The sequence below is a fragment of the Acomys russatus genome, chromosome 2 (genome assembly GCF_903995435.1).
Source record: "Acomys russatus chromosome 2, mAcoRus1.1, whole genome shotgun sequence".
Classification (NCBI taxonomy): domain Eukaryota; kingdom Metazoa; phylum Chordata; class Mammalia; order Rodentia; family Muridae; genus Acomys; species Acomys russatus.
This window is the reverse complement of record NC_067138.1, coordinates 38,604,212-38,617,444: the sequence shown is the minus strand read 5'-3', so window position 1 is coordinate 38,617,444 and position 13,233 is coordinate 38,604,212. Positions and strand designations below refer to the sequence as shown.

General features: G+C 37.0%; 1 protein-coding gene across 2 annotated transcripts in view; it reads left to right on the top strand.

Annotated features, from left to right (window-relative positions):
- Positions 1-9,582, top strand: part of Slc26a7 (solute carrier family 26 member 7) — a 101,153-nt gene extending 91,571 nt beyond the window's left edge. Inside the window, exons 17-18 of one of the 2 annotated variants that reach the window (XM_051160516.1) lie at positions 6,832-6,932; positions 9,366-9,582. In XM_051160516.1, coding sequence (XP_051016473.1) covers positions 6,832-6,932; positions 9,366-9,548 — 284 coding nt within the window. In that variant the 3' untranslated portion in view covers positions 9,549-9,582. The remainder of the gene's footprint in view (positions 1-6,831; positions 6,933-9,365) is intronic. The other variant, XM_051160520.1, reaches the window with a different exon arrangement.
- The last annotated feature ends 3,651 nt before the right edge of the window (positions 9,583-13,233 follow it).

Below are 13,233 nucleotides of genomic sequence, written 5' to 3'. Positions count from 1 at the left end.
TCTCATTACCTTACAGTTTCACTTGATCCCCCGTCCTCGACCGAATTCAAAATGAATCAATATGACCTTAAGATTGTTTTTTTTTGTTTGTTTTTTTTGTTTTTTTTTTTTCTGTTGGGAGACAAATTATGATGCTAAAGCTTAAGGCTTTCAAGCAAGCAACAATGGAACCCGGGTGTGAATTTATAAAGGAAATTGTACTTAATGTAGAGGTTAGTAAGTTAATGTGATATGTAGCCACGTAGGAGTCATTCAACAGGATTAAGGGATATAGAATAGGACCCAAAGTGACCCAATAAAGGTGAGACATCAAGCAAGAAAAACTGGGTAAAAGAGAAAAGAGTAAAAATACTCCTTTCTTCAACAAACTTTTTAGATTCATAGTTGACATACAACAGATTAAATAAACCTATAAGCTATTTGTGTAAATTAGAAGACAGATGCCAGCAATGGTGGCACACACCTTTAATCCCAACATTCAGGAGACAAAGGCAGGTGGATCTCTGTGAGTTCATGGAAAGCCTGGTTTACAGATTGAGTTCTAGGACAGCCAAGGCCATACAGAGAAACCCTGTCTTGAAACAAACAAACAATTAACAACAACAACAACAACAACAACAACAACAACAAAAAAGAAGATGGAAGCCATAGCATTTTTCTGAACGAAGACAACACTTGTTCAACTTGTGAAGAGACCTTCTAGAAGCATGTTTAGTATTTTAGGTCATCCAATAACAATGCTAACAGGAGCCTGTAGAGTCTTTGTTGCCATGGTGAACCCACCGTGTGCCCTTCTACCACCTGTCCCACTTAAGAAAATCTTCAGGTTCACTCCAGCTCTCTGCATACCTAACTCCTGCTTTCCATTAATGCATTTTTCATGTCATTATTCACCTGGCCAATATTTTACATACTCTTAAAAGATCTCCTTTGTCCTGGAATTGTAAGAGGTGCTGCATATTCAATGATTAAGGAAGTAGACTACTTGGCTTCTGCTGTGTTGGACCCCAAAGTTTAAGCAAGCTTCCATTCTCCTGAAACGTGTTCCCTATCCTTAACCCTCAAATAAAAATCTCAGGTATATAAACTGCTATCACTGCTGCTCTAATTATCCTAAGCTGGTGGCTTACGGCAGCACACATTTATTACATTCTATTGTAGTGACAGAGGTTTGGAATGAGTCCCACAAGCATAGCTTTGGAGTTATGGCTGGATTATACTCCTTTTGGGAAATTCCCCTAACCTTTCCAACGTGGTCCATCTGTGTTCCTGGGTTCATGCTGGCATTAATGTTCAGGCCAGTAGAGGCATCTTCAGGTCTTTCTCCGATGCCTTTTTCTTCGTCACATCTTCTCAGACTCTGGATCTCCAGACACTTGGATAGTCTAGGGTAATTCCCCGCGCTAGCACCCTGAATTTAATTAAATATGCAGAGTTCTTGTTGCCCCGTAAGGTAACATATTCACAGGTACTGAGGATGAGGAGGCAGACTTTGGAGATGTTTGTGTTGGGGAGGGGGAGGGCTTTGTTCTGTTGCTTCTGGTTCTTCCTTAGCACTTTCTATCTTCTCCAGCTTTCATCGCCTTTCAAGTTACAAGCTAAGCTTCTCCATTTGCCTGCAAGTCTATTGAAAGCAGGCACTATCGTCGCTGTTCACCACTGCACTCACATTCGCTAACAGGGTGCTTATATGCACAGTGCATCTGTATTATTGACTGTTGGGATTAGGGAGAGAACAGATCTGTGAATGAAATGTTTAGTAAGAACTGCATGCTTTTCCAAAGAGAATATTGTTGGTTGTTCGAAATGTTTCTTCTCCCCTTGTTCCTTTAGAAATTAGAGAAATAATTCTGTTTCTCAGTAGTTAATTGATACGAATAGAAAATACTTTTAAAAATTACAAATGACTCACAGACTGTCGGGGATCTTTTGAAGTAAATGGAATGCACTCTTAAATTATGCAACTATGGATATTTTTTAATTAAAAGAGTTAATGAATATTCCACAGGAAAGAGCTTTCTTCCACAGTCTGGGTTTAATTGCCCACCCACACCTGATGGTTAATGTCTCTCTGAAATGTTGTTTTTTGTAGATAAAGCCCATCATTTACCACCTGCCCTGTGGGGATAGATAAGTTGGCTCCTTTGCCGGTGCTCCAAGCTTACCTCATTTGCTGTTAGCTGTGCCTTCCTTACCCTCTTGTCTAGGATGGTGTGATTTGTATTGTGCTACTTGATTTACTTAGAAGCTGGAAACAGGGTTATATTTAGGAATGAGCTCAATGACAGGGCCAAGGAAATATGGGTAAAAGAAAATTATTTTTATTTTTGGAAGATATCAGGAATGGCCATTGTATTTAAATTTTCAACTGCATAAATAGGAAACTTCACTCTTAGGAATTATTTTTGCTTAAAGGGGGTGCTATGAATTGATTTATTTGAAATACTTTACCTAAATAATTATTCACAAATATATGGATGGATATTTTGCTTTGACTTGTCGTATTTTGAATGGCCTGAAAATATGCACACTTGATTAAAAGAAAAGCAAGAAGAAAAATCATGTATAAAAATAAAAGACTCAGAATCAGATTATGAAAGAGACATTTCATATCACTACTTATAAACTCCAAGTGTTTTATAGTAATCTACAGCAATATAGGTTATAGAATAATTACAAGACAATAACAAAAATGGAGAATATGATTTAGCAGTGATGTAGATATGTCAGTGTTGAAGAGAGAAAATAAACTTTCTTAAAAATATTCCAATGCCATTTAATCATTTATTTTTGTCACTTAGGTAGCATTATCAACAATATCTCTTGTTAATCTACACATAGGTTGTTTTATTGTAGCACTTTTTTCCCTGAATAATCACAGGATAAAATAATTTATTTTCTGTATTGTAAGAAGCCCTTTTACTTGTATAAAATATCTTCTTTTTATAAATAAATCAGAATTTTGAGTCCTTATTTCCATACACCATTCTGTGAATGGTTAAACAATAAAAACACAAAGTTTGCACATTGAAGAGAGTTGGTCATTTAGGGAAAAATTAGACATAACTGGACAAAGTCAGCTAAGATCAAACATAAAAGTCAGAGACAGAATTATGGGCAACAGGAAGGATGAATCTATGCGACACGGGTGAGGCTGGGTTTCAGGGACAAAGACTGGCAGAATGTGGGTTTGAGACAGGCTGAGAGAATCTGTGCTTCTGGGCAACATAGGACACCAGATATTCTCCATAAGTGCATCAATGTAAAGGAGTAATATGAATCAGACCTGGGGCTTATGGTGAGTCTGGATTATTTCCTCCTTTCTGGATGTATTTGATCTGGGTACCCAGTATGGTGTAATTACATAGAATATGCTCTTTGGAATTATGGGATAATACAATTAAACACTTGCTGCTCTGAATGATAGTGTGACCTTTCATCTAGACACAGCCAATGAGTGCTTATACACTTATACACATGATATTTTAACTATGAATCATCTAAGAATATTTTTCTATCCAAGAAAATATATTTCATGCTAAGAGTGTACCTAACATAGAACAGAGTATTAAGAAAAATTGATGTCTATGTAATCAATAAGTTTAAAACTTTTTTTGAATTAAGTATTTCACTATTAGGGACTTTTGTTCATAAAGCAAAAAGTTCAATTCAAAAATATGTAAAATCTTCTTGCTACATTATTCCTTTTAAATCTCTTTTCTGCTTTGTTTTTGTTTTATATATATATATATTTATTACACATATATACAATAAACTACCTACAGTCAAAAGAACCATGAAACAATCAAGAATTATATAAGTGTTACATTCATAGTGTTTTGGTTATTTTTATTTGGCAGCCTTGAAGAAAATATCTTTCCTATCTTGGTGCATCTAAAATTCGGAATGTAAATAAACATCTATCATATCTCATCTTTATCAACTTGAAACATCTATCCAGTCCTAAAAACATCTTAACCCCTAAACAACTAAGTTTAATTGTAAAACTAAACTATTTGGTCTTCAATCCCATCAGACACTTGAGAAGGAATAAAATTAATTGCCTGAGTAGGCAGGAAGTGTAGGTTAGCAGCTTGCAAAATGAGAACAAGACAGAGACAGTTTGCTGCATGAACAGTCACCCAAAACTCTCTATAGTGTTGGGGCATCAGCACTTTTAAGTTCAGAGTTTCAAATAAAATCACGGCAGTGCCTTACCAAAACACTGACTTGATAAGCTGTTCTAAGATTTAATATGACTTCAGCAAACAAACATATCATGATTATATAAACCTCTTGCCCTGGATATGTAGTGAGATGCTCAAAATGATGACATATGGTTTATAGATAAAAACATATAGTTTTTGAGGAAGATTAATGTATTGATATGTTTTGTGAGTCAAACAATCTTTTAGGTTGCAGTTTATTGTTGTAAGATCTTGTAAATATTACTAGTATGCTTTTTAGCAAAGAATAAAAACATATACATACAAGTAACATTATACTGGGCAGGTTATATATAGGACACATATATATGTTCTAAATATTAATGACAAAAATTAGTGAAAAAGGAGGCCATGAAGTGGTGAAGAGAGGGGCTTATAGGAAGGAAAAGGATGGTGGAAACGATACAATTATATTGTAACCTCAGAAACACAAAGAAAAAGAGAATAAGAAATGAAGGCTTTGAAATATCAAAAAACCTTATAATTCATTAGTATTCTAAAATATGCAGTGTTTCTGAAGACAATTTCAGCAAAACGTATATTTTGTCACTTAATTTGAAATATGTTTTATGTCATTTCTTCAAAACAATGCTGAACACATGAATAAACGTGAAACAGTTTTCACAGCAGATCTGTCACCACTGTCATTTTAAGTTCTAAAAGGAAATATTTCAGGGCCTTGAGTATTCACTTAATCAGAGCGATGGGATAATAAAAGCATCCACCTTTAAGCACTGGTTGTCCTGTTAGCTTTTTAACATTTTTTGGAGCCTGAGATATGGGGTAAGGCTGTAGCACTTGCCTATGTCTATAGTGTAAACATCTCTACCATATCTGAACTCTAAAAGTGGAGCTCGCAAGATACGTACCCAGGTGGTGTGAGTTGTCTCTAACCTACTACTACTTTAAAGTAGACACTTAAGACTTTATTTCCTAAAACTAGAATGTTCAAAAGGCTTTCATGGGAAGCCCTCGAATACTGGGTTCCAGTGTGTGCTCTGAGCATGATTAGTCTTACTAAATGTTTAGTGTCTAACTTAGCAAGAAAGATGCAGTCTATTATATATATTATATATGCCATATGTGTGCCACATACATATTTATTTTTAATTACCTGATACTTAATTTTTAGGGACTTTTGTGTTTTAGTAGTATAAAAGGTTTCTAAATTGTACAAAAATGTATATATGACTAGATAAACAATCAACTGTGAAGTCGAATGAATATTCTTTACTCAGAATCAACATTTTTATTTTCCCTGCATCTCAGTGTTTTCCCTTCTCAGAACCAGCAGCACAATTTGTGGGAGAGAATAAATAAGAATCCCTGTTCTGTGAGAAGTCTTGAGGTTAGGCTAACGGTTCGTGACAACGATGACGACTGAGTGGACCTAAGCTGTAGTTGCAGTCTATCTTGTTTAAGGTGCAGGTGACAGTGTTAGGCAGTGGAGGGGTAGTGGAAGTCTCCAGGAACAGTTCGCATTCTGTAATTTTGGAGGGAGGGGGCAGGGAAGCGGAAGGCCGAACTCAGTGCCAATCATGCAGTGGACACAGCAGTTGGAGGAGCCAGGGATCCTGGGCTCTCAAGTGCATCCTGTAGCCAGAACAGACATTTCTTCCAAGGCTTCCATTAAGGATAGCATTGCCTGATCACTCCAAGGAGAACCCCCCCTGTTATAAATTCCCATTGTTTTTCACTTTCTCCTACTTAATCGTCCATAATTTCTGTGCCAATTCTATTTGAATTGTTAGCTCCTTGAAGAAAAGAATAGTCTCTGTCTACTTGTTACCATCTACTTCATGTTTGGAGAGTCCTCAAACACAGTACATTTGCTGTAGTTAGTTTAGTCAGTTAGTCAAGATGATCTGAAACTGAAAGTTGGAAACAAATTCTATGTCTGGACAAGACTTTCAAATACATCAGAAGGCCCTTTGCACTAATTTTCTGACAATTCTCCCTTTTTGAAAACAACTCTCATATAGCAATTTTCAACGTCTGTTTCCTATTTTCTGAACACCTGTTTTGATCTCTATACCACAGATTTTGTTGTTTAGCTGGCTGTGATTGGTTTTTCTAGAACTCAGCATGAACCTGCGGCTTTGTACATGCAGATTTACTGTGAATTAAGTAAAAATTAATGTTAGCATTGATTGCTTCCAAGGCTGCAGAATATTCTCCAGCCCTGGGCTTTTGCTGTAACATATAAACTGAAGTGCATGAGTTTCAGACATCCCCAAACAGGGCTCTTCATCTGGACTATGAGCCAAAGAAGCAGTTGATGTGGACAGTGCACCATTCACAATGCCTGCCCTGTTGCTTAGCGCTAACTTTCTACATAGCCTTTCAGACTCATTTAAATTTCTCCAGCCAGTCTAACAACAACAACAACAACAACAACAACAACAACAACAACAACAACAACAGAGCTCAGAAATAATACAAGTGATGGGATAACAATTGAGTCGTAATCTGAACAAATTAATAAAATTAAAATAAAAAAAGGGAAAATGTTCAGAATTACCAATAGAACCGAGGCCAGTGTTGTTTTGCTGTCATTCTAACTAGAATTTGCTTGCTCTAACTAGAGCTTCTGTGTCTTCTGCAGAAGAAGCTTCCCAGCCCTGCCCTGGTGAGAAGTGTTCTTTGGTCCTGGATTGCAGTGGCTTGACCTTTTTTGACTACACGGGAGTCTCCACGCTTGTTGATGTACGTACATGGCCTGGGTCAGGCCATTTCCTTCCCTTCTCTTCAGTGGCAGGAGTATTCCTTGGCCATCTCAGTTATGGAGTCTAAACACCTTTCCCACAGAAGACATAGGTTTGTTTCAGAAAATCCCATCAGAATTCTAGACATATAGGGTGGGGGGGGGGGCGTCAAAACTGGAGAGTGGAAAGACTGAGATTTCAGTGGTCTTGTGGATGATATCTGCCAGGAAGTGAATTTTCATGCTTTTAGGGCAGAGAAAAACCGTCTAGGATACTAACTCCTTGAACTCTGAGGATGCTGCATTCCCCCTTATTAGTACTGGGTTTGTTATATCACGGCTACATTATAATTTGTGTTAAGAATGTAGATTTTGAAGGATAGAAAATGTTGGGTTCACACACTAGGCAAACGCTAGGCTAGTTCTGTGCTTGGAGCTAAATCCTGTCCTCCCTCCCTCTCTCCTTCCCTCCCTCTGTCTCTCTCTGTCTCGGTCTCTGTCTCTCTCTCACTCTCTTTCATTCGGGTAACTGAGGGCACATGAGTGACATAGTGCATGAGTCTAAGCCAAAGGACAGCCACAGGTCCCAGTCCTTGTGTGAGACAGTGTCTGTTTGCCATATGCCAGGTAGCTGACATGTGAGTTCCAGGGATTTTTTTCCCCTGTCTCTGCCACTCATCTTTCCATGGGAGCAGAGGGATGGTACTGCTTTCTGCATTCAGCTTTTAGATGTGTTCTGACGGTTCAAAATGAGGTCTGTAAGCTTGTGTGACAAGTGCTTTACCCACAGAGCCATCTCCTCAGCCTCCCACCTCTGCTTTTCTATAATCTAGAAGTAGAGATCTCCACTCTTCACCTTGTGAGCCTACAGGAAACAAGCAACAAAGTATAGGAGTGGCCAGCACAGTCCATAAGCACTCAGCAATGCGAACTGCGATTACTTCGGTTCTCACGTGAGAAAGTAACTTCTTGAGCTAGTGAGATGGCTCTGAGGGTAGAGGTGCTTGCCAGGCAAGCCTGACAACTTGAGTTGATCCCCAGAAGTTGCATAAACATGAAAGAATTGTTTTGTTTGTTTTCTAATCTCCAATATGTGCTGTCGTGTGCTCTGGGTGAGCACAAGCATACACATAGTACTAACGAACACACACACACGTAAAAGTTTAAAAACCGTTTTTTAAAGTTCAAATCTATTTGCAACCAAGGTGATTTCTTAGTTCCAGCTACCCTGGGAAACTGGAGCCAAGAGCAGCAGGGCCTTTCCAGCCATGGCAGCTTCCTTGTGTTTCAGCATCCCTCTGGATTGCTGGCTTAGTTACTTCCGCACAAAGAAGTGTTGATCCTGAGGTTGTGGGTTGACTGCAACTGGATGGCCTCTATTTATTCTTCCACCAGGGACGGGGGTGGTGCTGAGGCCAGCTCAGTGAACTGCAGATTGTATTTGTCAACATCAACAAGCCATCCATAACAGCAACGTGTTTGTGCTCCATTGGGCTTAAGAAAAAGCCAAACACTGAGAGGTCACCTTGAATTAATCACGTTAACTTATAGAAGCAGGACCCACTTATTCAATGGCAAAGTCAGAGCCCACATTTCATTTGTGCATGTCTGACTTCCTTTTTACATCTATACTCAACTCTCATTAGTCCACAGTTCTCATTGTTAAAGATTGACTTACTGATGGAGAATGAGAGAAATTATCTTATCTGTACCACACATGGTTACAATATATTCTAGATTGTATTGCAAATGCAGCTGCCTGTGGCCTGTATATGAAATACATCACTGTTGCATAACCAGTTCCATCCAACTGTAAATGAACATCTATATACACTTTTAGCCAAATTTCATGGTCTTATTTTGCTTTCAGTGAGTTAAGATCAGTCATTCATAAATCGTTTCTGGTTGAGTGGTCTGGGGGTTTAAGGCCCTAGTGTACCAGTGCACTGGTTAGAATCTCTCACTTGGTGGACCTTTAACACTGGAAATTGGTACAGGTTATAATGAGGTTTAACAGCTGGGACTTACAGCATGGATGGAATATTCCTAGATCATTGCAAGGTAGTAAAGTCAGTAGGCCAGCAGCCTCCAGCACTTCCACAGGTTGGGCCTTGAATTTCCATAGAAGATGTTGTTGACAGCCATTGAATATAATTTTTACAAGGAAGAAAAGATTATGTTTTAATTTTTCTGAAGAAGTGGTAGCATGAGCTCCTAAATTTAGTCTCTGTAGAGTAAATGTTTCACAGTGTGAATCTATAAGAGCTTGCTGGCTATGTCCTTAACTGCATCACAACGACTCCCTCTGGCGGTTTAACTGCAGAAACATTGTTTTTACTGCTTGCTTTCCTGGGAATTCTTTCTCCAAAGCCTGCTTATTCCCTTGAGTCCGCTATTCTGAACTAACCCCGAGTGTGCTGTTTTACTTCTTCCAGCTTTACCTAGATTGCAAGAGCAGGAGTGTCGACATGTTCTTAGCCAGCTGTACAGGTAAGGGTGTGTCATCAGCTCCCACCGAGAGAGTCCTTTCAGCTGCTCCCTGTGCCCTTACATCTCCTGTGCCTTCTTGCAGCATCCTTGGTAAAAGCAATGACATACTACGGAGATCTAGACACTGAAAAACCGCTTTTTTTTGACTCAGTACCTGTTGCAATAAGCATCATCCAGTCAAACAAGGTGAGTCGGTTAAGTTAGCAAGCAGAAGTTGTAATAAAAACTAAAATACAGAATCTTGGGAAGTTTTATAACAGTTTCCCTCCCCCCCGTGATTAAAAAAAAAAAATCTATGAACACTTCCCTTTGCATCTGACGCATTTATTTTAAGTAAAGGAATTATTCTATTCCACTTTGTGAGCAAGTTACAAAATTGTTAAATAAGTTGGATCTGCTAATGTTGTCATGGCTTAAGGAATGTGATGACCACCTAGTAGGTGAAAATTCTTAGCTATATTCCAAGACACACTGTCCTGAAATTTGACCTTGGCTCTCCAATGCAAAAATACTAAATATAGATTTTCAATATATTTTCTGCTCAGATACTCTTGTCACTACACTTATTTATCTTGCCGTGTTTTGAAACATTATTTACAGAGTCTAGTCATCACACAACTACAAGTACTCAAATTACTGTACAATATTGGCTTGTTGGTTTATTTATAATAATTCTCAGAGCTGAAGTTTCCTGCAATTTTTCTGTAACTTTTGAATCATTTTACCTTTCTCCTCCCTTGGACAGAATTAGTGCTCCCTACAGTGACTGCTCTCATCTTAAGTCATAACATTATGTAGTTTCCAAAAATACAATTATTATTACTATTATTATTATTATTACTCACATGTATTGAGAACCTACTGCATTCTAGAACATTCTAAAGGCCTTTTGCCATTGCATATAAGGTACATATCCTCAGTTAGCCAATTTTCAGAATTAGGAAAACCAAGGCCAAAGAGATTATGCCATTTAGCAGGTTTTAGAGTCAGCTGTCCGACCTGCAGTATGGAGCTTTCTCCTACATTGCTGTGCTCTCACTCTTCTGAGAATGTGCACTTTGTGTCTCAGTGACAGCATGCCCGGCTTCTGTGACTGCCATTCTTTCACTGTAGTACAGAGCATCCAATATGTGTGAGTAATATGCGCTTGTTTCTATCTCTTCTTTTCTAGAATTTGAGCAAGGTCAGTGATCACAGCGAAGTCTGAAGCCGATGTGTGGAAGTGCCCATCTCATCTCGATCAAGTGCCTAGAAGAGGCCAGATACTGGCATTTTGGCCAAAATTTGGTGTATAGATGCTGTTTCCTTCAATAGGAATGATGTGAGCTAGCAACTGCATTGCCACCGGCCAAGACTTGCTGACCCCTTATCTTTTCTAATTTTTCTTAATAAACACATTCACTTTGTTTTTTTATATAGGCACCAATATGCATGTGGATTTAGTTTACTCAATACTAATCATGCTTTTATTTCCTTTTATGAGAATATTTCATATGGACTTATTTTTATTTTGTTGTAAGCTAACAAATGGAGAAACACTTTTATCAGAAGTGATTTAGATTATTTATAAGCCATTTGTAAAAAATTAAAATCATCTAACTCATATACAATAAATGTTAGCAAATGTGCCATTTTCCCATAGTTTTACCCCAAAGTTATTTAAACATCAGTAAGGTAAAGAGTCACTTCATACAGCAAAAAATGAAATCCACACAAGTAAAACAATTGGGAAAAAGACAAAATTCAGTCAAATAACTCATTTCTGGATTGCCACACATAAGATGTTATGCTTTGGGCCTTGTTTTTATTGTAATCCGAGATTATGAGAATTTGATATCTAATTTTTTTTCACAAATACCATGTTTTAGATGTCAAAATGCCAAGCGTAAGATGGCTTTGTGCTATTTTGATACAAGGTTAACTTTAAAAATTGTGAATTTTCTATTTGAGAGATAACAGGTCATTAAAATGTAATATGTTATCTATTTATATGAAGATAGATGGTAGATAGACAGACAGATGACAGATAGATTTCAATGGTATGTTTCCTATTATTTTTGTAAGTAAGCTTAGATGTGATTATCTGTAAATTTACCAAAACAATAGGATAATTGATAACACTAATGGCCAGATATTAAGTCTATGCTTGTATATTTTATTTTTAATTATATACAAGTATGCAATTTCATGATTTCTAACAAATTGACTTATATATGAAGCCATAGACTAAATTATGCTTTACTATTAATGGCCTTTAAATTATTTTAGAGACCAGTGCTGTCAGAAAAAGCCAAGCACTACAAAGGGAGTTTGAAAAGCAAGTTAAAATAGAAATTTAAAATTGGCCACTTAGTGTGATTGTTATGGGCATCTGGAAAAGCAAATTCTAATTCCTGTCCAAGTGACAGGTTGCAATATTCCTCAACAAATGCATAGTAAACATTCACATGACCCTTAATTTTAACACCTCAGTCTTTGGTAGGATGAAATAAGTAAATAAAAATGCCAAAAGTAGTGTTCCAAAATTTCATAGTTATTTTCCTTTTTATTACAACAAACTCAAAAGAACAGTGTTGGTCTCCCAAAATAGCCTCAATCTCTTCATCACAAATTTAGGTAGTACCAAGTAAGGCAACTAGTATTGTTCATCAATTAGTGTCCCAAAAGAAGGTTGAGGGAAAATTTCCTTATAAAAAGGGGATTTATTCTGCATCATCCATTTGCATTATTCCTAAGGCGCATGGTGGTGACAGTCTTCATCCCCATCCATTTGTCCTGGGCATATAACCATGAGTCACAGAAAGCCAAGAAAATAAAAGTATTTTGGTACATATAAAGTCATATTTTGCTTATACAAATTTGGCCTATAGTTAAACTCATGTACTCTAGGCATTTTTAATTTGTTGTAGACAATGGGCCATGGCTGACATTAAAATTATTACAGCTAATTGTTGGATGGTTTTGCATGTTTTGTTGTTAAGGCTGAGACAGTATTGTCTGAGAAATTGCATTTGAGTGCATTTATGTTTTTAGCATATAAGTTTGATGCATAAAAAGTTAATACCATTACTTTCAGTATCAAATATTATAAGACCAAACCACATACTGTATAAAGTCCACTGCACAATAGTTTATGCCAAAATCATGATGACTCTTTACCCAAAAATCTCTTGAATCAAGTTCTCAGAGTCCAAGATCTGCATATTATTTTTAAGCATGCCAGTGTTTATTTCAAAGCAGAAGCACAGAACATAGAAGCTACAACCTGGTTCCAGAGTTGCAATGTTCTTTATCAGCACATTGACTTATTCTTATGGGGCCATTTTATTTTTATATGATAAACTCCTTTCCTAGTACTTATAATAAAATAATACTCAAAACAAAACTTACCTATGCAAGTGTTAAGAACCTAATATGAAAGATATGAAATATGTAACTAGGAAAAGACTTAACATTAAGCATTACATTTATGCAAATTAAATGTCCTTAAAATTGTGTCATTTGTCTTTCCTTTTAAAAGGTTATTTGCCCTCAATTATATAGTTTCAATATTATAAAGTTTAGCTTAAACTACTTTGCAATAATTTATTTGACAGATATCCAGTCTGTCACCATGCAGTGTAATGAGGAAAGAGATCTTTCTTTTTTAATGAAAACATTAATGTGTTAATACCCCATATGAATAATGGCTCACATTTAATGGTTGTCGGAATATGTTGGTATGTTGCTGATCATACGTACACCTCTGAATGCCAATTTTGCATTGTGTGGGGTGATGACCTGAGTCAGGCTCACATATGCTTTTTGGCAGTG